General features: G+C 44.7%; 2 protein-coding genes across 5 annotated transcripts in view; one reads left to right on the forward strand and one right to left on the reverse strand.

Annotated features, from left to right (window-relative positions):
• The window catches only part of ACSS2 (acyl-CoA synthetase short chain family member 2), a 47,420-nt gene extending 24,081 nt beyond the window's left edge, over positions 1-23,339 (forward strand). The window contains exons 3-19 of one of the 2 annotated variants that reach the window (XM_082746154.1): positions 9,195-9,286; positions 9,490-9,593; positions 9,847-9,919; positions 10,200-10,275; positions 10,431-10,545; positions 11,379-11,417; positions 15,808-15,945; positions 16,472-16,642; positions 16,964-17,097; positions 17,293-17,425; positions 17,507-17,563; positions 17,753-17,833; positions 19,196-19,304; positions 21,068-21,136; positions 21,477-21,653; positions 22,242-22,316; positions 22,459-23,339. In XM_082746154.1, coding sequence (XP_082602280.1) covers positions 9,195-9,286; positions 9,490-9,593; positions 9,847-9,919; positions 10,200-10,275; positions 10,431-10,545; positions 11,379-11,417; positions 15,808-15,945; positions 16,472-16,642; positions 16,964-17,097; positions 17,293-17,425; positions 17,507-17,563; positions 17,753-17,833; positions 19,196-19,304; positions 21,068-21,136; positions 21,477-21,653; positions 22,242-22,316; positions 22,459-22,586 — 1,771 coding nt within the window. In that variant the 3' untranslated portion in view covers positions 22,587-23,339. The remainder of the gene's footprint in view (positions 1-9,194; positions 9,287-9,489; positions 9,594-9,846; positions 9,920-10,199; positions 10,276-10,430; positions 10,546-11,378; positions 11,418-15,807; positions 15,946-16,471; positions 16,643-16,963; positions 17,098-17,292; positions 17,426-17,506; positions 17,564-17,752; positions 17,834-19,195; positions 19,305-21,067; positions 21,137-21,476; positions 21,654-22,241; positions 22,317-22,458) is intronic. The other variant, XM_082746155.1, reaches the window with a different exon arrangement.
• A 400-nt stretch (positions 23,340-23,739) lies between these two features.
• The window catches only part of GSS (glutathione synthetase), a 29,235-nt gene continuing 25,718 nt past the window's right edge, over positions 23,740-27,256 (reverse strand). For 2 of the 3 annotated variants that reach the window (XM_082746164.1, XM_082746163.1), the window contains exons 11-13: positions 26,869-26,950; positions 25,267-25,456; positions 23,740-24,278 (exon numbers count right to left, since the gene is read on the reverse strand). In XM_082746164.1, the coding sequence (XP_082602290.1) occupies positions 24,155-24,278; positions 25,267-25,456; positions 26,869-26,950 (396 nt within the window). In that variant the 3' untranslated portion in view covers positions 23,740-24,154. The remainder of the gene's footprint in view (positions 24,279-25,266; positions 25,457-26,868; positions 26,951-27,256) is intronic. The other variant, XM_082746165.1, reaches the window with a different exon arrangement.

The following is a 27,256-nucleotide window of genomic DNA, read 5'->3' on the forward strand; positions in this document are numbered from 1 at the left end:
CCAAATATTTAGGCAAATAGAAAGAGAATGAATGAATGAACAGTAATGAATGAATAAATGAATAGTGCTAAGAGGCAAACTTTCTGGAAAGGAAGATTTGTAAAGATGTCTGTTTTTCCAGATTAATCTGTATGTTGTTGCAATTCTAATCAAAATCACAAAATTTTAAAATTTGAGATATAATTCATACCATGCATCCTACCCAATTTAAGTGTAAAAGTTAATGATTTTTGGTATAGTCGTAGAGTTGTGCAATCACCATCATGATCTATTTTATTTTATAAAGATTTTCTTTATTTATTTGACACAGAGAGAAATTACAAGTAAGGAGAGTGTCAGGGAGAGGGAGTAGCAGGCTCCTGCTGAGCTTGACACGGAGCTCGATCCCAGGACCTTGGGATCATAATCAGAGCCGAAGGCAGGCACCCTAGACTGAGCCATGCAGGCACCCTCGTCACATCCAATTTTAGAACATTTTCACCACTGAAAAAGAAACCCCATATTCATTAGCAGTCATTCCTCATTTTCCTCCAACTTTGCCCACTGTAGCCCTGGGCAACCACTAATCTATTTTCTGTCTCTATGGCTTTGACTATTCTGGACATTCCATATAAGTGGAATCATACAGCATGTGGCCTTTTTTTCTAGCTTCTTTTACTTACCATAATCTTTTAAAGGTTCACAAGTGCCGTAGCATGTATCAGTTTCCTTTTTTTATTTTTTATTATTATTTTTTAAAGACTTTATTTATTTGACAGAGAGAGACCGTGAGAGAGGAAACACAGGCGGGGGAGTGGGAGAGGGAGAAGCAGGCTTTCTGCTGAGCAAGGAGCCTGATCCCAGGATGCTGGGATCGTGACCTGAGCTGAAGACAGATGCTTAATGACTGACCACCCAGGTGCCCCTACTTCATTACTTTAAAAAAATAATAATAATTTATTTATTATTTCTTAAAATAGATTTTTCATTAACATATGTATTATTTGTTTCAGGGGTACAGGTGTGTGATTCATCAGTCTTACACAATATATAGCACTCACCATAACACACACCTCTCCAGTGTCCATCACCCAGCCTCCTCATCCTTCCCATCCCCCTCCACTCCAGCAACCCTGTTTGTTTCCTGAGATTAAGAATCTCTTATGGTTTATCTCTCTCTCTCTCTCTGGTTTCATCTTGTTTCATTTTTTTCTCTCTTCCCTGTGATCCTCTGCCTTGTTTCTCAAATTCCACGTATCAGTAAGATCATATGATAATTGTCTTTTCCTGATTGACTTAATGTTTCATTCCTTTTTATGCTAGATAATATTCCAGTGTATAGATATACCACATTTTATTTATCCATTCTTCAGTTGGTGGATATCTGGATTATTTTCTCTTTTTAATATCATGAATAATGCTGCTATGAACATTTGTGTACAAGCTTTTTAGGTGTACATGTTTTTAATTCTCTTGGGTGACTCTAAGTTAAAATCCATCCTTGGTGGACTTCAACTCTGTAGTTCTCAGGACACCTGCACTTTGATTTTCTTCCTAATGCTAATTCTGGCTTCAGAAAAAAAAAATCCTCCTTTTGGAGGCCATGTCATTTAGGAGGAGACTACCTAGACTAGACATTTAGATAGTATGGTTAGACACAGGTGACTACTAATATTTAAAATAATTAAAATTAAATAAACATTTAGTTCTTCTGCCATATTGCAAGTGTTCAGTAGCTATATGTAGCTTGTGGCTACTATGTTAGATAGGACTGCTTTAGAATAATGGAGCTACAAATGTGTTAAGTAACCTTGAGGCCATCACTTCCCATCTGTGTAATTAGGTTTCTCATCTGTAAATAAGGGTAGTGGACATTGAAAGCCCTGTCCTCCTCTGGCATCCTAAGTGATTTATGATTTAGTCTTTGGGGTGTGATTCCTCTTACCTCCTCCTCCAGCCCTTCTCCCTCTTCACTGTGACTAGGGCAGGAGTACCCAGAGGGAACATCAGTCTGCTAATTGGTAAAGTTATGTTGCTCCCACTCCCTCTTCCCTTGATGAAAAGGAAAGTGACTTGAGGGCATACCTACATCTGAGTGTCTTACATTTGTGCAGTGCTTTATGGATCAGAGAACACATTATTTTACATGTTTTCTTAATTTTACATAATCAGAGAATCTCAAAGTTGGTAGAGACTTTTAAGGTCATCTCAAACTTCAGAAAACATGAATCCCATGGGTTGCTTATAAAATGAGAATTCTAAGATCCCCATTCCCTGAAGAAGGATCTAACAGGTATCAGGGTTTCCCTGGCCCAGTCTGTACAATCCTATTCAGCAGCTCTTTGGGGAGTTTGCATTATTAACACTGTGTGATCATGCCTTGAGACACATTGGCCTTTCTTGGTTGGTCCCAGTCTTGGAGTCTGCTCTTTAGTATCCCTGGGAATCCCAGATTCTATGTATCTCCAGAGTTAGGAAGCTCCTGAAGGAATACCTTCTATCATTGGACAGTTCTGACAGAAAGGCTTTCCTTATACTGAAATCTCCAATTGACCCACCTCTTGAATTTATAGTTATGTAACACTAGTCTGCTTCTTTCCCATAATAATCATTAAGGTTCATTCATTTATTCAGCAAATATTTACTGAGCACTGACTATATACAGGTTTCTTTGCAAGGCATTGGGGATTCAGCAATGAACAATACCAATTTGGTCTGTGCGAAACATAATCTAGTAGGAGAGATGGACAATTAGAAAAATAAAAATAATACAGTTATAGCTTGAGAAAAATGCTATGAAAAAAATAAACAGGGGCTCCTGGGTGGCTCAGTTGTTAAGCTTCTGCCTTCAGCTTAGGTCATGATCCCAGGGTCCTGAGATCGAGCCCCGCATGGGCTCCCTGCTTGGCAGGAGGCCTGCTTCTCCTTTTCCTACTCCACCTGCTTGTGCACTCTTCCTCTCTCTCTCTCTCTCTCTCTCTCTCTCTCTCTCTCTCTGTCAAATAAATAAATAAAATCTTAAAAAAAATAAACAGTGTTGTGATGAAGAATAAAGGAAGGACTGATGCTACTTCGAGTGATCTGAATCATGACATAGAGCAAACCATTTGAAAAGCTGGGGGAAGAACATGGCATATTCTATCAGTAGGAAGGCTAATAATGTGTTCGGAGTCTATTGAGCAAAATGGGACAATAGAATAAGATGAGCTGGAAAAGATACAAGGCATAGGAGAAGTTTGGATTTTCTTCTACATGTAATGAAAACCACTAAAGGATTTTAAGCAGGAGGTGGTACGATTTTTAATAGATTATTCCAGATGATGTATGGATTGGAAGAGGGTAAGAATGAAGTAGGAGACCAGTTTGGGACCATTGTGGTCATCCAAGCAAGAGATGCAGGTGGCTTGAACCAGAGTAGAAGCAACAAAGATACAGATACTGCTGTCATGTAACTCAGTATCTTCTCTTCTCTTCAGGCAAACAGCTAAGTTCAATGTGTCCTCTCAAAATAGGTTTGACTGCTTCTCTCATCTGGGTTTTTCTCCTCTAGAAGGCCTAACCCACCAGGTTAGATCCTGCCCTCTGTTTCTGTAAAGAAACTAGCTTTTCCCACCTATTTTTCCCCCAGCTCTTTCCTCCTGTCCTGTGTTTTACTTCTCTGCTAGTCTAAAATCTCCAATACAGTAACTGTCCCTCATATAAAAGAGGAGTCCCAGTCTTCCCAGTCATTAATTAGTTATTAGGTTTTCTATGACTCAACCATGAACCTAAAGTACTTATTGTGTCAACTGAAGTTGGAGGAGATGGAGAGGAAGGGGACATGATCCTGCTCTTCAAGAACCCAAGGTGTAATGGGAAATATAAAGCCACAATAAATGTAAAAAAGATAGTACTGATAGATCATAAGGAAAGTGAGATCTGTGCCACAAACCACCATGTGACCTTGAGCACCTTAAATGGCCTCTTTGGATCTCTTTGGAGTTAGGAGACTAAACTGAATGTTCTTTTAAAAATTCTTAACATACATCCAGGGCACTTGGGTAGCTCAGTCTGTTAAGTGCCTGCCTTCAGTTCAGGTCATGATACCAGGGTCCTGAGATTGAGTCCTGGCATCAGGCTCCTTGCTCAGCAGGGAGCCTGCTTCTCCCTCTGCCTGCCACTCCCCCTTCTGGTACTCTGGCTCTCTCGCATGCACTTTCTCTCTGGCAAATAAATAAATAAAATCTTTTAAAATTTTTTCTCAAAATCCTAGAGGGCTTGGGAGCTTGTAGTAGGCTAGTATTCTGTTTACCTCCTTCTCCTAATGAGCCAGGGGCCCCAGGTTGGTGTGTATGTCAGAGAAAGAAGACACTGGAAGAAGTAGGGTGCCTATATCAATAATGCATAGCTTGAGCCCAGAGCCTGGGGGAGGAATGTACACTGTGGGGCGTGTGTGTGTGTGTGTGTGTGTGTGTGTATGTGTGTGTGTGTAACTAAAAGTGAGCTCAAGTAAGCAGTTCTTAAATAGGTTTGTGCTTATCTGTTCCTGTATACCTTCTATGCACCAGGCTCTATTCTAGGTTCTAGGGATGTATTAGTGAACAAGACAGACAAATTCTCTGTTACCATGGAGCTTATATTCCAATAAAAGACACAGGTAATATATAAGCAAATAAAACACACGAGATAATTTCAAATAATGGAAAGTTATGTGAAGCAAATAAAACAATGATTTGCTAGTGTTTTGGGAGGGACAAGCTGTGCACATAGATGGGTACACAAGTATGGTGCATGTACTTACAGATAGGCCCGTGTTTGAGTCTTAGGTCCATATATTTCTCCTTATTTGTGCCTTTGTGTACAAATGGGCAGCTTTTATGTGTACAGTGTTTTGTATATTAGAATATGTGATTTTATGCTTTCAAGTACACATAGGTAAGCTGGTATGTGGTACACATATGGGGATATGTGTGCAGGGGTGTGTGGTATTTGTTGGCATTTAGCTGTAACGAGATGTTCTGAAGTTTCTGTGACACTTATCAGTGGGCCAGTTAAGGAAATGGCTTTTTGCCCTGGCATTCAGGGCCATTTGCCAGCTTCCTCTCTCTGTGTCCCTTCTCACTTTAGAGAGCTCTCTGTGCTTGGCTCCTCTTAGCCCTAGGAGGCTAAGCCAATGAGAGGATAGTAACTGACTCATCAAGCCAGGAGCTGGAAAGAGGCTGATAATCTTCTGTGTAACCTCCAAGGCCTGGTTTCCCTGCTAGTCCCTGTCCTTCACACTGTGAGGCAAAAGAGTTGTGCCTTCAAATGAGAAGACCTGAAGATCTATTCTTGGCTTTTCCACTTATTATTTGACCTTGGCCAAGCTACTACATCTTTCTGGGTTTTAGTTACCTCTTTCTTGAGTACTCTGAGTAGTAAGGAAAGAGAGGGAGAGCAATGGCCTGCAGTGTTTAGGGAGGGCTGTGTGGTTTTGGTGCCAGAAGGTAAGGGGAAGGGATACTGAGCAGAGGCAATGGCATGATCCAATGTGTGTAGGAAGCCAGGAGGAACCCACTTAAAATAAAATTCAAACTTCTTACCAATACTACAAGGCCCTATGTGATCTGGCTGCTGCTTAACTTTCATTCTTACCTTTCTTCTTGTTCACTATGCTCCAGCCATGCTGGCTTCCTTACTGATCTTTGAATAGGCCAAACTCTTTACTGCCTCATGGCCTTTCCAAATTTCTGCCCAGGATACCCTTCTCAAGAATTCATATGGTGGACTACTTCTCATCACTTGGGTCTTTTAGCTCAAGCTTCCCCAGGGGGAGGCCTTCTGGGACCATTATTTAAAGTAGTTGTCCTCTAATGTTTATTAATATTTAAAATGTACATATCCTGGGGCACCTGGGTGGCTCAGTGGGTTAAGCCGCTGCCTTCGGCTCAGGTCATGATCTCAGGGTCCTGGGATCGAGTCCCGCATCGGGCTCTCTGCTCAGCAGGGAGCCTGCTTCCCTCTCTCTCTCTGCTTGCCTCTCTGCCTACTTGTGATTTCTCTCTGTCAAATAAATAAATAAAATCTTTAAAAAAAAAATTGTACATATCCTTTGACCCAACAGTTTTATTTCGTGTAATTCGTCCTACAGACATATTTGCAAGTGAGTAAAATGACATTTGAATAAAGATATTCATTGAAGCATTTATTTGTTAGTTAAACTGTGGCACATACAATCTGTGGACCATTGTGCAGATGACAAAGAAAAAGAAACGGCATTATAAGTCTTAATGAAGAATTATATCAAGGTATATTAAAATTTTTAAAAAGCCATCAAAAGAAATGAAATCTTGCCATTTGCGACAACATGGATGGAACTAGAGCGTATCATGCTTAGCGAAATAAGTCAAGCAGAGAAAGACAACTATCATATGATCTCCCTGATATGAGGAAGTGGTGATGCAAGATGGAGGCTTAAGTGGGTAGGAGAAGAATAAATGAAACAAGATGGGATTGGGAGGGAGACAAACCATAAGTGACTCTTAATCTCACAAAACAAACTGAGGGTTGCTGGGGGGAGGGGGTTTGGGAGAAGGGGGTGGGATTATGGACATTGGGGAGGGTATGTGCTTTGGTGAGTGCTGTGAAGTGTGTAAACCTGGTGATTCACAGACCTGTACCCCTGGGGATAAAAATATATGTTTATAAAAAAAAAAAAAAAAAAAAAAAAAAAAAAGAAAGGACCAATACCCAACTTTTGTAGCAACATGGACGGGACTGGAAGAGATTATTATGCTGAGTGAAATAAGTCAAGCAGAGAGAGTCAATTATCATATGGTTTCACTTATTTGTGGAGCATAACAAATAGCATGGAGGACATGGGGAGTTAGAGAGGAGAAGGGAGTTGGGGGAAATTGGAAGGGGAGGTGAACCATGAGAGACTATGGACTCTGAAAAACAATCTGAGGGTTTTGAAGGGGTGGGGGGTGGGAGGTTGGGGTACTAGGTGGTGGGTATTATAAAGGGCACGAATTGCATGGAGCACTGGGTGTGGTGAAAAATAATGAATACTGTTATGCTGAAAATAAAAAATAAATTAAAAAAAAAAAAAGCTTGTTATAAAATCAATAAATAGGTAAAAGGAAAAAAAAAATTTTTAAAAAGCAAGATGACTGAGCTCTATTTATTGGATGTACATTATACTCAGTAAAAAACACTATACACAATGGTGTGTATTGTGTACTGTCATTTGTATAGAAAAACCAAGAATATGTAAACATAAATACATATATGTAATGCTTCTGTAATAGACCTGTCCGTGGGACATCTCTTTCCTACCTCTTTCCATCCATGCTTGGTTGGGGACTGTGAGGTGCCCATTAAATACTCTTTAATGAAGAGTATTAAAATTCAGTTTTTTGAATTTGGTTTTTAAATTTCCATCTTTAGCGATATCTGAAGGATCTTATGAAAGATGCTAACAGTGTAAACTTCTTCCAAAGTGATTATCTTGGTCAGTCCACAATAGTTCAGTTGCTCTACACCCTCCAACCTATTAGGAGTGGTTCTGTCTGCATGTTGACTATTTCTGGAAAGTTACACAATATAGAATGAATAGTGGTTGCCAGTTGGCAGGGTGATTGGGGACTAGGGGTGGGAGGGACACTTCTCATTACATATCTTTTGTTGTGGTACCATTTGTATATATGTAATATATATATTATATATAATCATAAAATTGAAAAAAAACACCAGGGGTCATTAAATATTCACATATAGTCATGAAAGTTCCTTAAAATGTTTTTTTTAAACGTATTTCCACGGGTGCCTGGGTGGCTCAGTGGGTTAAGCCTCTGCCTTTGGGTCAGGCCATGGTCTCAAGGTCCTGGGATTGAACCTCACATCAGGCTCTCTACTCAGTGGGGAGCCTGCTTCCCCCTCTCTCTCTGCCTGCCTCTCTGCCTACTTGTGATCTCTTTCTCTGTCAAATAAAAAAAAATCTTTAATTAAAAAAAATAAAGTATTTCTTATTAGTCACTCATTCTGTCATTCATTATATCCTTCATAATGCTTATCATCTGAAATTATCTTGGCTATATTTGTTACCTGTATAATTTTTGTACTGTCATTGGAATATAAACTCCATGTTGGCAGGGATCTTGCTTGTTCCATTCATCGGTGCCTTATTTCTATACACGTATATAGCACATAGTAGTTGTTGAGTAAGCCAATGTGAAGGAAACTAGACTGAAATCTAGGAAGGAATGGGAGGCAAAGCTGAGGAGGTAGACAGAAATAAGATGATAAAAGTGTAGTGATTCTGGAGCTTTTTTAGAGAAGGAAAGAAGGAAGGGGTAGAGGGAGAGGGAAAGAAAGACTCTTAGGCAGGCTTCCTGCCCAGCATGGAACCCGATAACATAGGGGTCAGTCTCACAACTAGGAGTTTATGACCTGAGCCAATCAAGAAATCAAGAGTTGGATGCTTAACGGACTGAGCCACCCAGTTACCACTGAAACTTTAAATTTGTATCAGAAATACAACTGAGGGGCGCCTGGGTGGTGCAGTTAGTTGATCATCTGACTCTTGGTTTTGGCTCAGGTTGTGATCTCAGGTTTATGAGATCAATCCCTGCATCAGCTCCACACTAAGTGCAGAGTCTGCTTGAGATTCGCTCTCCCTCTACCTGCCCTGCTCATGCTCTTTCTCTCTCTCTCTCAAATAGATAAATAAATCTTAAAAAATAAAAAAGAATCACCAACTGAATCTTTATACCAGCTTGTAATAAAGAGGTAGATTCTTGGACTCTGTGATTCTGATTCAGTAGGTCTGAGTTAGGGCTCAGGAATCTACATTTTAATAAGTTCCCCTGGGTGCAAGTGATCTGGAGTCCCCACTTTGAATAACACCAATACAGTCTTGACACTGTGCTCAGGAAGAAACACATCTGTGGTATCATTTCTCCTTAGTACATCCCTAGGATGGAAGAGAAGGGGCCATCATTCCATTTTAGAAACCTAATGAGGCTCACAGATGGACACTGCATCTTCCAATGACACACAGCTTGTATATAAAGTATACTTTAAAAGACCAAAGTGTTTGACCAGTCAGTTCAAGGTGTGACGGTAGACAGCTCACCCTCACAGGACATTCATAAGGAGCTTTGGTGTTCCTGAATGGCTATTAGGACTGTTCCTATTTTTTGCTTGGGGGAAGATGTTATATTCCCTAATGACTGATTCTTTCTGATATATCTCAGGGAGGGCAATGAACCAGAGGAGACCACCCAGATCACATATCGTGAGCTTCTAGTCCAAGTGTGTCGATGCAGCAATGTTCTCCAAAAACAGGGTGAGTGTTGGGAGTATAATAAGGGGACTGCAGGATCCTGCCTTGGGGTATCTGAGGACTTGGGGGAAGTAGACAAGGAATGGAAGGAATATGGTATAGGGGAACAGAAAAGATCAGCCGTTGGGGGGGCAGTAGCTTAATGAGAAGGAGAAAGTAGCAGCAGGAAGGGTCCTTGGTCCATGATCTGTGTCCTTTATTTGCAGGCATTCGGAAGGGTGACCGAGTGGCCATCTACATGCCCATGATACCGGAGCTTGTCGTGGCCATGCTGGCGTGTGCCCGCCTTGGGGCTCTGCACTCCATTGTGGTAAGAATTTGGATTGGAAAAAGAGACCTAGTGGGGGGTAGGGTTCTGGAGAAGTAGGTTAAGCCTGGATGATGGAGGGTCTTAAGAATCAGACTAAGGAGTTTAGAATGTTTGGGTCATAGGTTCCATATCAGGTATCCAGTTTCTTCTAGGACCATAGCTTAGAAACCCTGAAGGTTTTATGAGTGTCTCCTTTCCTTGTTTACTTAATTCCTAGGTCTTTTTCTCCCTCAGTCTTTCTTCCTTTTCCTAGTTTGCAGGCTTCTCTGCAGAGTCTCTGTGTGAAAGGATCCTGGATTCCAGTTGCAGCCTTCTTATCACTACAGGTGACTAATTCTCACCCCTTTCCCAAAACCGCCATACCTGAAGTTTTGGTCTCTCATTGGCTAGTTGGTATTTGCAACTGCTCAGCATATAGAGTAGGGACTGCCTACCCTTACTCCTGATTCCACCTCACCTGGCCCTCTGTCAGCTCAAATCAACTGGAAGAGCTAGAGCCATGAGGCCTACCTCAGGAAGGGCTCAATGAACATTGTGCTCACTAGGGATAAGGGGCTGGGAGTGTGGTGCCTTCCTAAGGCCTGGAATGTCTATTGCTCCCCAAAGATGCCTTCTACAGGGGGGAAAAGCTTGTGAACCTGAAGGAGCTGGCTGATGAGGCCCTGGAGAAGTGTCGGGAGAAGTAAGTGTGTTTGGCTGGTTGGCTACCGCTCTGGGTCTGCAATTCCCCAGTACCAGATTCCCTTGGTCCCCTCATCTTAGATGGACATGGGTGGGTCTTTCCAAATTCTCTTTTGAGCCAACCAGCCTACCACTTCAGGTTTTTCCTTCTTCTAGGGGTTTCCAAGTGAGATGCTGCATTGTGGTCAAGCACCTGGGGCGGGCAGAGCTGGGCACAGGTGATTCTCCCAGCCAATCCCCCCCCATTAAGAGGCCATGCCCAGATGTGCAGGTGAGTCTGGTACTACTATGCTTTCCTCTGGGTTCAGATTGTCTCCCTCTTCCTGCCCAGGAGGTTCTTGCTGTGCTTCCTTGCTTCCTTATCATAATGCTTAGACAATCTGGGAGCAATCCTAGGAATGCTTCCTCTGGCAGGGCTGGTAGGGAGCTGGAGGACTTTGACCTTGAATGTCATTAGGGAGCCCCCTGTATCTTGGGAACTTAGTATGAGTCTCCCTTAGACTTTAAGGGAGACTCCGTGCTAGTTGGAGTGTCCTGATGGGTACAAGAGATCCCCAGGGCTTGGGCTTAGGTTAGAAATGGGCCGACTTAGTCAACTATACTTTAATTAAAAAAGAAAGAAAGAAAGAAAGAAAGAAATGGGATGGTTTGGGTGACTGTGTGTACTGGTCTCTGTCTTGGCATGGGCTGCCTGTATGGTCCCACCATGGAAGGATCAGGATCTGGCCCTCAAGATATGGCCCTTATTAACTTCGGATCCAGCACTTTTAGTGGAAATGGTGGAAAAGCCCAAAGGTCTAAGGGGCATGAAGAATGAAAGCTCCAGGGTCCAGAAGGACAAAGCTTCCTGAGATTTGTGACTTGAGGGGCCCTGAGGGATCACAGAGCTAGAGAGGCTATAGTCAGCCTAGGGAGGTTGTGGAGACCCCACTCAGCATTAGGGGTTCTGGGTGTGTAGAGGTTGGGGACAAGATCAGGAAAATGTAGGCTGGGAGGGGAGCCTGAAGTAAAGGAGGCAGCAGGTGCTTGGGACATGCTGACCCTTCCCTCCCACTCCCCTATACTCAGACCCTGCTCACCACCCTTTCCGTGGGCTCTTAACAGGGTAAGCTGAAAGAGAAACCCAAGCGCATCTGGCCCCAGGTATCCACCTCTGCACTGCCTTGGGTACTGCTGCTCTGCGTGCTTGTCTGTGTTTCCATCTGCTCTTTGCCTGTTTTCCCCATTGAGGTGGCTGCCAGACCTAATTCCTTTCTTTCTGCCCCTGGGTCCTCTGCCACCTAAGTTACTCTGAAGGGTCATGAAACTAAATGCCTGTTGCTACCCCTCCGAACTGGCATAGAACATGGATCTCAGGAGGTAGCAACAGGCATCCCATTGCACTCCTGCAGCTCAGAACCTTTGTGGGAGAGAGGACCAAGTGACTTGTCAGAAAGTTTTTACTATGTATTTAGCTGGAGCAGAGCCCTAGGAGATAGGAGGAGAGTGAGTAGAGGAGGGACAGAACTTGGACCTTGGGAACTCACCATCAAGTTGAGGAGTTATATATGTATTACAAATGAAAAACCTCAGTTTTATATAGGATAACAGGTAAGATTACTAAATATATCTAAATACATTTATATATTACTTGGGGATTTATAAACTGCAAAACTCTGATATAATTAAGTGCTAGATTGAATAAAATTTACTTTGTAGGTGTTTCTAAGATGTGAGATTTCTAAGTGGGGACTCAAAGCAGATTAGACTAGCAAAAGGCTGGGCTTGGAGTCCAGAGAATAATTTTTAGCTGTATGTCCTCAAATAAGTTATTTTTCCTCTCTGAATTTCAGTTACCTTATCAGCAGTGGAGAAATGATAATACATGCTTAAAAGGAAGCCACTTCCTTTATTAAAACAAAACATAAAACCCATTGTTCCTCTGAATTTTACCATTCTCATAGGCTGTCTTACTCTAAATCTTATATGGTTAATCTCTTCAGCTAATGGTAAATATAATCCTTTTTCTCTGTTCTCATAGCATAGTGGAGACAGCTCTGATTCCCAGGGGACATTATTTTCCTTTTAAAAGTCAGGCAGAGACCTAAGACATTTCTCTTGAAAGATGTAACAAGCTCAGTGGTTAGAGTGTAGACTCCAGAGCCAGACTACCTGGGTTCAAATCCTAGCTCTGTCTGTCAACTGCTACTGTGGAAGCTTGGACAAGCTACTTAAGCTCTCTTGCCTCAGTTTCTCCATCTGTAGAATAAGGATAATGACTGTACTTACCTGATAGGGTTTTGTCAGTATATATAAGGTTTTTGTCATGTAGTAACTGCTCTATAAATGTTAGCTTTTATTGCTTTTAACGTAGCAGGCAGCCTGGCATTTCTAAAAGGGAAACCAGAAAAGAAATAAACTCCTATAATTATTAATTATAGGCCACAGACTCCTGGATTTTTGTTTCTTGGAAGTGAAAATAATCAGTTATCAAAAAACCAAAGACCATAAGAATAGGGCTACAAGTCCAGGTTTGTCTGAAAATTGCTGTCAAAGCTACAGAAATCTTGAGAGAGCACCACATCCCATCATTCTTAAGCATTTTTTAAGGTAGGGCCCAGCACAATTTGGAGGTGTTCTTCTCCATCATGTCACCTGTGGGCTTCCTCATTATCTCACACCTGGCAATTGCCCTCCGTGAAGCTATCCTGGTCCAAAGACAAAGGCCAAATCAATTCTTATTTCTGTAAATTAAAATCTTCCTGGTTCAAAGCTGTGGGCCCTCAAAGACACACACCCAATTCAGAACCAAGGTCTGCATCTCTAATTAAGCGCACCCTGTTTTCTGGTGCTGGTTACCAGTTCCACACCTGGGGTACTGGCCCTACTCACCCACATACTCACAAAGGAAACAATTTTATAAGATTACAAGAATCCCCTCATTACCACAGTATAACTATGCTTTTCCCTTGTATGTACCTAGTGCCTTTTCTATGACAATTCAAACCAGTACTGCAGACCATTTGCCCAAAGCAATATTGACACTCTTCTGCTTAAATACATTAAGGCCCTCATCTCAAGTAGATCATTTGGCAGGAAAAAAAAAGTATCCCTGTGTCAATGTATGTGTAGACCCATATGGCTATTCCACTAAAAAAATAGGGTATGTTTTAGTGTTTTCTCTTTCTCTCCTTTCTTTTTCTTCTTCTTTTTTAAATGGTGCTCACACTTGGTTTGGACTTGTCTTTTTTTTTTTTTTTTAAGACTTTATTTATTTATTTATTTATTTATTAAGATTTTATTTATTTGAAAGAAAGAGATCACAAGCAGGCAGAGAGGCAGGCAGAGAGAGAGAGGAGGAAACAGGCTCTCCACGGAGCAGAGAGCCCGATGTGGGGCTCGATCGATCACCAGGACCCTGGGATCATGACCCAAGCCGAAGGCAGAGGCTTTAACCCACTGAGCCACCCAGGCGCCCCAAGACTTTATTTATTTTAGAGAGAGAAAGAGCCCATAAGTGGGCAGCAGGGGGAGAGTTGGCAGAGGGGAAGAATCTTCAAGCAGGCTCCACGCTGAGCCCAACATGGGGCTCAATCTCGATCCCTCAACCCATGAGATGATGACCTGAGGGAAAACCAAGAGTCCAACGCTTAACCAGCTAAGCCACCCAGGATCTACTGGGCTTGTCATTCTTACGATATTTATGTGCCAGATACTTCAGATTCTCTAAAGTAAGGGGCAGATAGTACAGAAAGAGGAGAGTGGTTGGAGAGTCATTTTGTAACTTATCAAGGTATGTGTTTAACACTTTGGGGCTTTTTAACCAAATATCTACCCAATAAATGAGTATATAGCCATATAATGGGAGTAGGGTGTTTCTCTTACATTATCCTGGCTTCCTGCCAGCCATGGCCATTGAACATACAAGAAGCTAATGAATATAAAGGGCTTTGTAACATTTCAAGCAAACCCAGACAGTTCCTATTTCCACACCCTTGAATTTATTTCCCAGAGGAGTTCAGTGGAAACAAACTAAATTCTATCCTTTCTGTCATTCATCAATCTTTCCCACCCCACAGGACAATTTGAGGTATGATATTTTTCAGGTAATGCCTTTTTCTTTTGATGTTCTCCAAATCCTGTGAGACCATTAAGGAAAGATTGACTATCCTCAAAACAACTGATTTGGGGCGCCTGGGTGGCTCAGTGGGTTAAAGCCTCTGCCTTCAGCTCCGGTCATGATCTCAGAGTCCAGGGATTGAGCCCCGCATCCGGCTCTCTGCTCGGCAGGGAGCCTGCTTCCTCCTCTCTCTCTCTCTGCCTGCCTCTCTGCCTACTTGTGATCTCTGTCTGTCAAATAAATAAATAAAAATCTTAAAAAAAACAACAACAACAACAAAACGATTTGAGGTAAAGTGCCTTGCCCAAGGACCTACACAGGTAGAAAGTGACAGAACTAGGATTGAGATCCAGTGCAATTTTTGGAGACATTCAGGGAATCCCACCTTGGGATTCAGCACAGAGTAGACTCTGAAAACTGCCTGTTCAAAAAGGTGATATAACTAGGAAAGTAAAATAGTTTTAAGGAGAGATTAGAAAAATTTCAGGATGATAGATATAAAAGTAGTTACCACAGATACTCTAGTATGGGGGGCCTCCCTCTGCTGGGAGAAGAAGTCCTTATTGGTCCTTTTCCACCACCTTAAAGCAGGGTTTCTGTTGAATGGAACTTTAAGCAAATATTTCTATGGGAAACCCATTGGTACCAGTGGTGTGAAAGTAGGGGCGGAGTTAGGGTAGGAAACTGCAGATATGGATTCAGGAAAAGGTGCTTGGACCAAAAGCTGTTGACTTTTCTCAATACTAACAGGGCTAGGTGCCCGCTTCACCTGCAGGCTCTGACTAATTTTGCATTTCTGAATTGGGTGGTGTCCGCATCCCTGCTGATAAGCCACTAGTGCCATAAGTACATACGTTTGTATGTAGGCCTGTGTGTGCATATTCATTCACCCCCCCAAAATTTAGAGTGTGTATTGAGTGCCAGGCATTTTGCTAGGTGTTGGGGATAAAGAAAAAAATAAAAGAAAGAAAGAAAAAGACTCCCCACTATCTAGTTGGGGAGATAGTAATTAAGCAAATAACCAAATAGTTAGAAATATGTACCGTATAGGAAGAAAATAGGGTGTAATGGTCAAGAATAATATCAAGGGTGAGGGCGGGTTTAGGAATCTACCAGATACTGTTCAGGGAAAGCCCTTCAATGAAGGTGACATTTAAGCTAAGAACTAAAGGATGAGAAGGACCAACCAAGGTGTCCTCCTCAGCCTGAGGCTACATAAGGGGAGCTCTGGAGCCAAGTGTGAGGAATGCCCAGGAAGCCTGCTGTTCTGCCCCTGTTCTCTGTCACATTCACCCTCACATTTCTCCTCCGCACCCCAGCACCTCCACCTGGCAGTACTTCTCCAACTCCTGGTGCCAGGTAGGTATATCTGGGCTCCTGTCGTGAGGTATTCACAGTTCTTCCCTGCCCATTCCTGTCTTCCTAACCCTGCAGATCTCCTGGAACCAAGGGGTTGATTTGTGGTGGCATGAACTCATGCTAGAGGCAGAGGATGAGTGTGAGCCTGAATGGTGTGACGCTGAGGACCCACTCTTCATTCTATACACCAGTGGCTCCACCGGCAAACCCAAGGCAAGTGTGCATGTGTGTACATGTGTGTGTACTGTGTAGGGTTTATTATTTTTTTTTAAGATTTTATTTATTTGACAGACAGATCACAAGTAGGCAGAGAGGCAGGCAGAGAGAGAGAGAGAGGAGGAGGAGGCAGACTCCCTGCTGAGCAGAGAGCCCGATATGGGGCTTGATCCCAGGACCCTGGGATCATGACCTGAGCCGAAGGCAGAGGCTTTAACCACTGAACCACCCAGGCGCCCCCTGTGTAGGGTTTAGAAGTGAATTTCTGTTCGTGTATATGAGAGTACTTCAGGTGGCTCAGAAATACCATCTTAGGGTGTGGATATGAATGATGACTTTGCATGTGTATGGTGTGTGAGATGGGAACATGGAGAAAAGGGGATAGGAGATGGATGCTATAAAAGGGGGGCTGGCAGGGCCAGAATCCATGAAGAGGATCTTCCTCTAGCTCTGCCCAGCCTACATTTGGTGGTCTATGGGGGTGAGCCCAAGTCCCCAAGCTAAGGCCCTATTCTTCCTGCAGGGTGTGGTACATACTGTTGGAGGCTACATGCTCTATGTGGCTACGACCTTCAAGTACGTGTTTGACTTCCACGCGGAGGATGTGTTCTGGTGCACAGCAGACATTGGCTGGATCACCGGCCATTCCTACGTCACCTATGGACCACTGGCCAATGGTGCCACCAGTGTTTTGGTGAGAAGGGAGCTGGGACCCATGGCTGACTGCTTGGCCTACTTAGGGGAGGACAAGATGATCCTGGGTGACAGTCTCCCAAGGCCACTTGGTCTAGGGACACAGGGACTTACACAATGACCTGTTCCCTGGAGAAAGAGGAATTCTGAGGGGCTGTATATACTGACTAGGAATGTCTGTTGGAATGTCTGTTGGCTTGTCTGTAAGGGAGTGAAGACATGGGTGTATCAGAAAGGGCAAAATACTGAGCCTGGGGCTATGACAGAGGAAGTGAGGGACTGTTGGGAAGGACTAGGAATGACCAGCCTTCACTGGGGTCAGTTTGAGGGGATTCCCACATACCCGGATGTGAGCCGCCTGTGGAGCATCGTGGACAAGTACAAGGTGACCAAGTTCTACACAGCACCCACGGCTATCCGCCTGCTTATGAAGTTTGGAGATGAGCCTGTCAACCGGTGAGATCCCCTCCCCAGCTGCTGCCCCATGGGTGTCCCTCAGAGCTAGGGGCTGGCCTTTGTGTACAGTCTTTTCCATTCCATTGTTCAACTCCTTGGCCTAGAATAGGGGAAGGGGCAGAAGAGCCTGGGGCATGTCTTCCTGGTTCCCAATGGTACTCAGAGTTTTCCTTTCTTCCCACTCCCCTGCCCAAGGCATAGCCGGGCATCCTTACAGGTGTTAGGCACAGTGGGTGAACCCATTAACCCTGAGGCCTGGCTGTGGTACCACCGGGTGGTAGGTGCCCAGCGCTGTTCCATCGTGGACACCTTCTGGCAGACAGAGACAGTGAGTAAAGGATTCAGAAGGCTGGGGCTGAGGGACAATGTGGGAAGATTGACTTAAACCCCTGATTTCTGACTTCCACAGGGTGGCCATATGCTGACCCCCCTCCCCGGTGCCACACCCATGAAGCCTGGTTCTGCTGTGAGTGAGGTTCCCTTGACTGGTCCTGGGCTAGACAGGAGTAAGAGTCTCGGGGCCTAGGTAGAGGGTAGGGGACTAGACTAATATGTTTGAGGAACCTGGGGCTCTCAGGGTCCCTGGGAGAGGTAAAGAGTTGAGTCACAGTTGCTTCATTCCTCTCCTTGAGTCTTGTCTCCTGTTTCTTTCTAGACCTTCCCGTTCTTTGGTGTAGCTCCTGCAATTTTGAATGAGTCTGGGGAAGAGTTGGAAGGTGAAGCTGAAGGCTACCTGGTGAGGTCCTGACCCCTTGGATGTCTTTGAGGAGTTGGGAGGAAAGAGTACAGCAAGGGATGCTGTACTTTGCTTCAGAGTTTAGAACCTAATTTCTACTGGTAGGTGCTTGTGGCTAAAGCTCCATGGTTGAGGGTTTATCCTCTGTGAGACCCTGGAGGAAATCTTCTGGCTCTTTAGCCTGCCTCTCTGGTTTTTGGCCCAATTTGGCTCTTAAAGGCTCTGCTCAAAGATTCCTGATGATGCCTTTTTGGGTCTGGAAGACTTAGTGTTAATTCTTCCTTTGACAAACATTCTAGTGTGAAAGGAGTCTTCATAACATAGTAGAAAATCATACAGGCTCCAGAGTCAGGCTGGTTGGGTTCAGATCCTAGATCTGCCTCTTCTGTCACCTCAGATAGGTTAGCCAACCCCTTTGAACCTAAGTTTCATTTGTAAAATAGGGCTATATAGTACCTTTGTCTTCTCAAGTTGCTGGATTGATTAAATTAGATAATCCTTTTGAAGGATTTAGCATAGAACCTGACAGTATTTAACAAATGTTAGCTGTTGTGATTTTTATGTTAGTACTTGGAGGAAGATTATCAGCCCCCACCTTCCACTTCTATCCCACTTTACTTTTACTAAGAGCAAAGTTAGTAACAAGGACAGGAGTTAAATCCACACCTTCTGACCTTAGCCTAGAATTTCATCCATCTCTTCGATCTTCTACCACAGGACATTATTGATTGGGGCAATAATTATTCACTTTTTTAAGAAAGATTTTATTTATTTATTTGACAGAGAGGCAACAAGAGAGGGAACACAAGCAGGGGGAGTGGGAGAGGGAGAAGCAGGCTTCCTACTGAGCAGGGAGCCTGATGCAGGGCTCTATCCCATGACCTGAGCCAAAGGCAGATGCTTAATGAATGAGCCACCAGGTGCCCCAATAATTATTCACATTTATATGACTATTTTCATATTTATCAAACTGGACTTGGTTTCCTGAGGAGACTCAAATTTACTAAATGCTTATCACTAACAGAACATTGTACTAGGCAATTTCCACATACCATTAATCCAATCCTCACAATAGCTTTGGGAGGTTGAGATTATTTTCTGTGATTTACAGAAGATCTGAAGCTTAGAGAGGTAAAGTTACTAACCCAAGGTCACACAGTTAGTAGCAGAGCGAGGATTCTCAGTCTGGATTGTTTATCTTCAAAGCCTGTGCTTTGTCCTACTTCTCAGGAAGGACATTCAGGCCATTTCTAATCAGGTTGGGCAAAACTGTGATTGTCCAGTCTGTGAGTGTGACAGTGTCTCCAGGCTTAAAGTGAGACAGTATAGCTGATGTACTACTGTGCCATTCCCACTCCTTAGGTGTTCAAGCAGCCCTGGCCAGGAATCATGCGCACAGTCTATGGGAATCATGAACGCTTTGAGGCCACCTACTTCAAGAAGTTTCCTGGTTACTACGTAACAGGAGATGGTGAGTCTTGGCCATCCCCTTCACATATCTCCCACCTTGACATGTACCTTACCCTTCCATTTTCAGGAAGAATTGGTTGGTGGGAAGAAAAACAGAGGAACATATTCTGTGTGTCAGTGTCTAATATCCAGGTAGTGCTATAGAGAAGACTGTAAGAGCAGGAATGAGTGTTGCATAGAGGGTCTCACCATGGTGCAACCTGATGTGATATATGAGGAAAGAGGTTCTTCTTTCCACCATTCCTGTGCTAAAAGAAATGGGGCATGTAGCAACGTGTATTACTATGTCATATGCATCCTCATGTGTGGAGCCTATGTTTGCCCATGACTCTGTCTACCAATCCATTCATTCGTTTTTGTTGTTGTTTAAGATTTTATTTATTTATTTGACAGAGATCACAAGTAGGCAGAGAGGCAGGCAGAGAGAGAGGAAGGGAAGCAGGCTCCCTGCCAATCAGAGAGCCTGATGTGGGGCTTGATCCCAGGACCCTGGTACCATGACCCGAGCCAAAGGCAGAGACTCTAACCCACTGAGCCACCCAGGCATCCCTGTCCACCAGTCCATTCATGCATAGCTTTTTACTGAGCATGTACTATGTCTAGGCACTGATCTAATTTCGGGGGATATTACCATGAATAAGGTAGGCAAGGTCTCTGTTCCCATGGGGCTTATATCTAGTAAGGGGAGACAGACAGTAAATTCAGCAAACAAGTTAATAAGCTTATCTTGCTGACAAGTGCTATGAAGAAAAACAAATAGGTAACAGGATAAAGAATGTCTGAAGGAATGGCCACCATACATGGGATTGTGAGAGAAGGCGTCTTCACTTCAGTGATATTTGACCAGAGACCTCCAGGGTGAGGAGGAGGCCAGGCATGGGAAGATCTGTGAGTGAGTATTCTGTGCAGAGACACGAACTTGAAATGTCTGAGGAACAGACTGAAAGCCTGTGTGGCTGACGTGTAGTGAGCAAAGGGAAGAATGTTACATGAAGTTGGAGAGGTAGATAATGTGGGGCCTTCTGGGCCACAGGGAGGACTTTGGATTTTATTCTGTGTCCAGTGGGGGAGATCTTTAGGGCTTGTAAGCAGAGAAGTGATAACTGATTTCTTGTTTAGAAAATAACTTTGATTTATGGAGAACAGACTTTAGGTGGGTGTATTAATTATCTATTGCCATGGAAAAAAATCACCCCAAAACTTGGCAGCTTAAAACAACAAATATTATCTCATACAGTTTCTGAGGATCAGGAATTTGTGAGTGGCTTTGCCAGTTGTTCTCATGCAGAGTCTTTCATGGATTGCAGTGAAACTGTTGGTTGAGGCTACAGTCATTTGAAGGTTTGACTGAGCCTGGAGGATACACTTCCAAGCTCACTCATGTGGCTGTTGGCAGGAACCCTCAGTTCTTCACCACATGGGCCTCTCCACTCGTGACATGGCAGCGGACTTCCCCCCAGAGCAGATCATCCAAGAGAATGCCACCATGTCTTCTAGAATCTAATTTAAGAAATGACATACCATCACTTCTGCCAAAGTCTATTGATTACACAGACTTACCCTAGTGCAATGAGAAAGAAGACTACACAAGAGTCTGAATATCAGAAAGTGGAAATCTGTGTTGATCTCTTGGAACCTGTACCACATTGGCAAGTTCAGAAGCAGGAAGACTTGTTGGGGGCTATTAGTATAGCAGTTTGGTGATGTGGGTCGTGTATCCTACTGTGGGATATTTATTACATTGTGCACTTCTTCTCTTTCCAGGCTGCCGGCGGGACCAGGATGGCTATTACTGGATTACTGGCAGGATTGATGACATGCTGAATGTATCTGGTGAGGGCCAGGAGCCATTTTTCCTTCTAGTTAAAACTACTCTCCCAGCAAGTCCCAGCCAAAGCATTCTGAGCCAGCCAGGATGTCCTCTAGACAAACCATGCTTGGAGTGAAGCATTCCGTTCTGGATACAGGATTTGGAGGAGGAGTGATAAACACTGGAATGTGCCTAGAGGAGGGGAACTGGGTTGGTGGGACTACTGAAGCAGGTCATGTGAGGAATGAATGAAGGGGCTTCCCCCATTTGACCAGACCAAGACTGCCCTGGAGGCATAGAATGGAACAGGGGCTGTGGTAGAGGCTGGGATCTCTCTCATGGCACTTGCTTTCCCTTGACAAGGACATCTGCTGAGCACAGCAGAGGTGGAATCAGCACTTGTGGAACATGAGGCTATTGCAGAGGCAGCTGTGGTCGGCCACCCTCATCCTGTGAAGGGCGAATGCCTCTACTGCTTTGTCACCCTGTGCGATGGCTACACCTTCAGCCCCACCCTCACCGAGGAGCTCAAGAAGCAGAGTGAGGAGCATCCCTAAGTAGGAACTGTAGGGTCTGACCTGACGACCCAGTTACCACAGCAAGGTGTTGGGGAGAGGCTAGAGCAAGCCGCAAACTACGAACGGATCCCAGAGGGCCTTAGGAACTGATTGTCCTCTTCCCACTCAGTCTCCACTAGGATACTAATGGCTGACATTTATAGAATTCTCTGTGCTACCACTGGGCTAAGTACTTTAAGTGCGCTAATCCATTGAATCCCTATCATCAGCGCTGTGAAATAGATCCTACTGTTACTCTCATCCTAAAGATGAAGAAATTGAGGCTCAGAGAAGTTCAATCATTTGCCCAAGGCCACACTGCTAGTAAAGTGGGATTTTAAACTCTAGCGGGCTGATTCTTAGAGTCTGAGTTCCACGAAGGTAAATTAGAATAAAATGGGATAGTAAAAGACAATGTGTTAAAAAGAGAAAGACAAGCAGTGATTGTAAAAATTACTCTGTGGGCAGGGCCTTGAAGATGAAATAGGTGGGGAACAAAGCCATCTCTGCCTTGGTTTTGGGAGCCTCGCTAAGGGTACTGAGGAAATGCTTAATGATTTCTTGGTTACAGTTAGAGAAAAGATTGGCCCCATTGCCACTCCGGATTATATCCAGAATGCACCTGGCTTGCCTAAAACCCGCTCAGGTATGTTCAGAGGCCTCAAGGAATTGGGTTTGGGATTGGCCAAGGCCTAGTGGTGGTGGAGTGTGTGTGGATGGAAGCCTTTTTGGCAGGGCTGGAGTGGGTCAGTGCTATTACTAGGTAACCAGAATTCTGTGGTCCCCAGGGAAAATCATGAGGCGGGTGCTTCGGAAGATTGCTCAGAATGACCACGACCTGGGGGACACCTCTACTGTGGCTGACCCAACTGTCATCTGCCAGCTCTTCAACCACCGCTGCCTGACCATCCAGTAAACGAGACCTGCCCTTTACCCAGGCTTCTCCCTGCTTGGCTTTCCAAAGTGTGGCCCACCTTCCCCTTGCCCCCATCCAGGAGTGCTGAGGGCCAGTGCTGACCCACACCACCTCCCTTGACCAGCTATCTGGGACCGAGGACCAGCTTTGCCCTTGGGTGGAGGCAACTTCCTGTGGGTCCTAGATAGATGAGACGCGGCCCAGCTTAGCCTCAGATTGCTGTGCCCCTAGACTGCAAGAGCCCTTGGAGCCCAGAACAGGGACCTGAAGGCCATGTCCCTTACCCAAGTTAAGTATGCAGAGGGCAAGTGAGGGTCTAGACTGAAGCAGGGAGGCAGCTCTGTAATCCTATATCAGTTCTCTCAGGAAGCACCAGTACTTATCTTGGGTATGCATTTGCCCTTCGAAACACCTGTCTTTGTGTCCCAAAACAATTATTATTTTTTTAAATACTTTGATTCTGTTCTAGATCTGAATTCTCTTTTTGTGCCAGATGGCAGTGTTTGTCTACCCATTTGCTTCAGGGGATGTGCAGACAGGCTGTTTCCAGACGGTTTTCAGACTACCTGCTTCTTTGCTGGAATAAATGTGTTTTGTTCCTAGGGCCAGAAGAACTTGTCTTCCTTGTCCTCTGTTCCCACCCTTCCATGAACAGTCCTGCCCATAAGAGATACTTTCAGACGAAACTCTTCTTTTCTTGCCCCAGTCATGCCCAGGTTCTGATTGTAGGAATAAAGTCTATGACCTTAAAAAGGTGGTAACTTGTTTTCTTAGGTATCTTACAGACTGTATACTTACGAGCTGCTCTGAATTGTGTGGTGGATGGGAAGGGGAGTGGTTTTCCTCAGGAATACTCCCAATATCCTCCTTCCAGAACTTTTGGTTTGGGCATCTGCAGGCAGGGGGCTTCACTCATAGGCGCTTTGGCAAGCTCCTGAACTAAGCAGGAAAGCAAATGAAGCCAGTTCATGCCTGTGATGTCCCATCACAGCTGCATTATTTTCTATGATCCTGTGGGAGCATTAGTGAGTGACTAAAGATTGGAACTTCAGGGTTCTATCCTATGGTCTAGGGCTAGGGAGACTCTGATAATAGCCAGATCATTTCTCCTGCTCTAAGTGTGCCGACCCCACCAAATGTATACACCAAGGAATCACAGAATCAGCAATGTAGTTTTATTTAAGGCAGAAGTGGGGAAAGGCTATGCCCCTTCACTGCCCTCCTCCTACCTCTCAGTCCTATTCTAGATCAAACACTGGAACCTGCTGGAAAGGCTGGTGAGGGGTTGAGAGGAGGGTGGCAGGGTTATGGACCCTTAGCTCAAATCAGGTACCCTCACAGGATTTAGGAGCCTCTAGATCTCACCTCAGGGAAACACAGCTTTTCTGGTCCTCAGATGGGAAAGCCAGGGGAAGGTACTCAGCATTCACCCTTCTGCGAACTGAGGAGACCAGCCTTCCCAAGGTGCAGGAAGGGAAGGCCCTCAGAGGGGCTAGGAGAGGAATGACAAGTACAGGGATAGAAGGTCTCTTGAGTGAAGTCAAGTCTGGGCAGGCCTGGCTGTGCCCTCACACAGGGTACGGGTTGTCCAGGACTGCCACTCCTGCTGCCACACCACCATCTGCATGCTCGATGGCTTTGGTTCGAAGCAGATGTCCCACGTGCATGTTCATCACAAGTGTCTTTCCCTGTCTGTAGAAATGGGAGCAGGAGACACACAACCCCATTACCAAGACAGCCCACACACCCAAAACCTTTCCTGGTCCCACGTGAGCAGTGTATGAATGAATCACTACACCCAAGGAAGTGCTAGGATTTTAGAATCAGATTTGGATTTGCGTTCTCACTGGGAAATTACTAGCTCTGTGCCTTTGAGCAAGTCACTCAGCCCTTCTAAATATCAATTTCCTTAATTTAAAATAGAGTTAAAACCTCTCACTTTGCAAGATGGTCACAAGGATTAAATAAAACAGAAAAGCACTTAGCATGATCCCAGGCTCACATTTCATGTTCTGTAGCTGTAAGTTTCCTTCTCTACCTCTCTCTTAAGATGGCTGTGGTGGTAGGTTTGGAGGGAAGTGGCAGGCAGAGCTGCTATAAGTGGTTAGAGGGAAAGATTACATAGAGAGAAAGCTATGATCAAGAGCATGGTCGGATCTGCCATTCCTACCTTGCTTGATCTTGAAGGACAAATTTTGCAGGAAGTGATTTAAGGGACCAGGAACTATTCCCTACAAATTCCCAAGCAGTCTTCTTTTCCTGATTCTTTAGTGCTCAAATCCAAATCCAGGGGCCACTCAGCCTTTCAAAGGCACTGATTATCCTCTAGCTGGCCCCACTTACCTTTTCCCAGAATCCCTGGTAGCCTGGAAACTGGACCCAAATTCTCTTCTTCCCTGGGGTCTCCTTCTAGTCCAAGGCTACTTTCTCATCCATATTGATACTACTCATAATTTCCTTTATAGTTACAAAACACTTCTCATCTGGGCTCCATCTGATAGCCCTGTGATGTGGGATGGTCTTGGGTGCCTGGCTTCATTTATTAATTAAGGAAACAGGTAACATGGTTAGGGACTGGCAGAGCTGGGACTGAAGCCCAGGATTCCTATTCCCTGTCCTTTGCTTCCTCCAGGTTTGCTTGGCTGACCCTCTGACAAGGAGACCCTCTTGATTGGCTTACCTGACATAGACCCCAAAGATGCCCAGCTCTGAGATGCACTGGACCACTCGGACAGGGCTGCCAGGCCGCAGCAGGCAATTTCCAAAAGGCTCAGGTTCAATCTTTTCCATGAGGATGTAGGAGGCCCTCTCCTCGCTGTCCTTCAGCCGCTCCAGGACCTGTACCATCTCCTCTCCATATAGGTTGTTACCTGCAATGGCACCGGGCAGTCACCCTGGATCCTCTGCCTACCTTCTCCACTCTGCGTCCCCACTTCTGTGGTCAAGGCAGCAGACTTAGTTCCTGACAACAGCTCAGTGAAGCAGAGCAGGCCTGGTTCCCAAAGAGGGAATGTCACTTTAACAGGCGAGTCCTTACACAAGCAAACACACCTTCCACCACACTATCCTGCCCTAGTTCTCCTTCTGCCTGCTTATGGCTTTCCTTAACTGACTGACTCCTGCTCCTCTTAAATATTGGGATATTGGGATTCCCAAGGAATCCATCTGCCACCCTTGTTTTCTCCTCTATGTACATAATTTTTTTTTTTTTTTACAATCTCTTCTAAGGCTCCATCTATTATTCTATGACTTGTCAACTCCCAAATCTTTAACTTAAGTTCACTGTTCTAGACATCACATGGATATCCCATGGGCTCCCAAAACAAGCTCAACATGTCCAAATAGAACTCATTACTTCTGCCTGAACCTGCCCCCTCCTGAATCCTCCTACTGCCAATCAGGTGAAAGGCATTCCTGAGTCATATTTAATTCCTCCCTCTCCACTACATGTCACTAGCTCAGATGTGTACTCAGATCTGTACTCCACAATGTCATAGCCCTAGCCCAGGCCTCTGCATTTCTCTTCTGGACAATTATACCAGCCTCCTCTGTGGTTCTGTTACCAAGGTCTCCCCTCATCCAGGACAAGCTCCACTGTGGCTGAAACATGGATCCTGTATCAATCATGTGTCCCTTCCCTCCTTAAAACTCTCTAATGGACTCCCAGCACCCTCAGGATGAAATCCAATTTCTTATATATTTTCAATATCCTTTATAATGATGTCTCAAAACATCTTTTCTAGCCCAAGTCTCTGCCTCCTCCCATTTCTCATGCTATACCCCAGCCTCACCAGTTACTCATCAATCCCCAAACATACACTTCCATGGACCAGTGCCTCTACTTGAGGCTGCTCCTTCTGTACGGAATGCTCTCCTTCCTTCCCGACCTGGTCAACTCCTCCTTATCCTTTAAGACCAAGATCAAAACTCATCTTCTCTGGGTGTGTGAGGCAGCCATGATCCCTGCCCTCAAGGAGTTCAAACCAGGCAGGAAGACATCCAACCTCCTGATTTGCCCTATCCCACTTCCCCACCATCTAGCCACAGGCATCTCAGACCAAATTTGTCCAAACCCTCCAATTATGGTTAGTCAGGTTTCCCTGTGCTCAATAGCACTTGATCACAGGGTCTCCTGGGACACTGTCCAAGATGAGGGCCTGTGTCAGTTCCTCCTGTGTCCCCCAGAGTCTGGGGCTCTGTCCATAGCAAGTGCCAATCCGCATTGGTAACAGCCTGCTAGTCCCCTTCCACTGAGCAGCACCACAAAGGTGAAAGCACTTACCTCCACCCTCTCTCTGGGGCTTTAGCACGAACTGGCTAGGGGCAGCAAGGGCTTCAGCAATGGCCTGGTCCCCTTCTTCACCCTGGCAGGAGGCAACAGAGCAATCACCAGCAGTTCTAGACCAAAGGCAGTCCTTCTGGTTATGCAGAGCAGCATGAGAGGAAGAGCAGGAAAGGGATGAGTGATAGCCCCTTCCAACTAGATGCTACTGTCTGGATGTGACCCCCAACAAGACCCCTAAAGCAGCAAATACAATGAGAACAAGCTTCCTCTGGCAATAGTTCATGGCTCCGCAGCAGAAGGCCTGGAAAGCCCATACAGACACTCCCCAAATCTTGCTGTCCAGCTCAGCTCCTTCCCCTTTCCACCTCCTACCCCCTTTCCCCTT

Source organism: Mustela nivalis, assembly GCF_964662115.1.
Source record: "Mustela nivalis genome assembly, chromosome: 8".
Lineage (NCBI taxonomy): Eukaryota > Metazoa > Chordata > Mammalia > Carnivora > Mustelidae > Mustela > Mustela nivalis.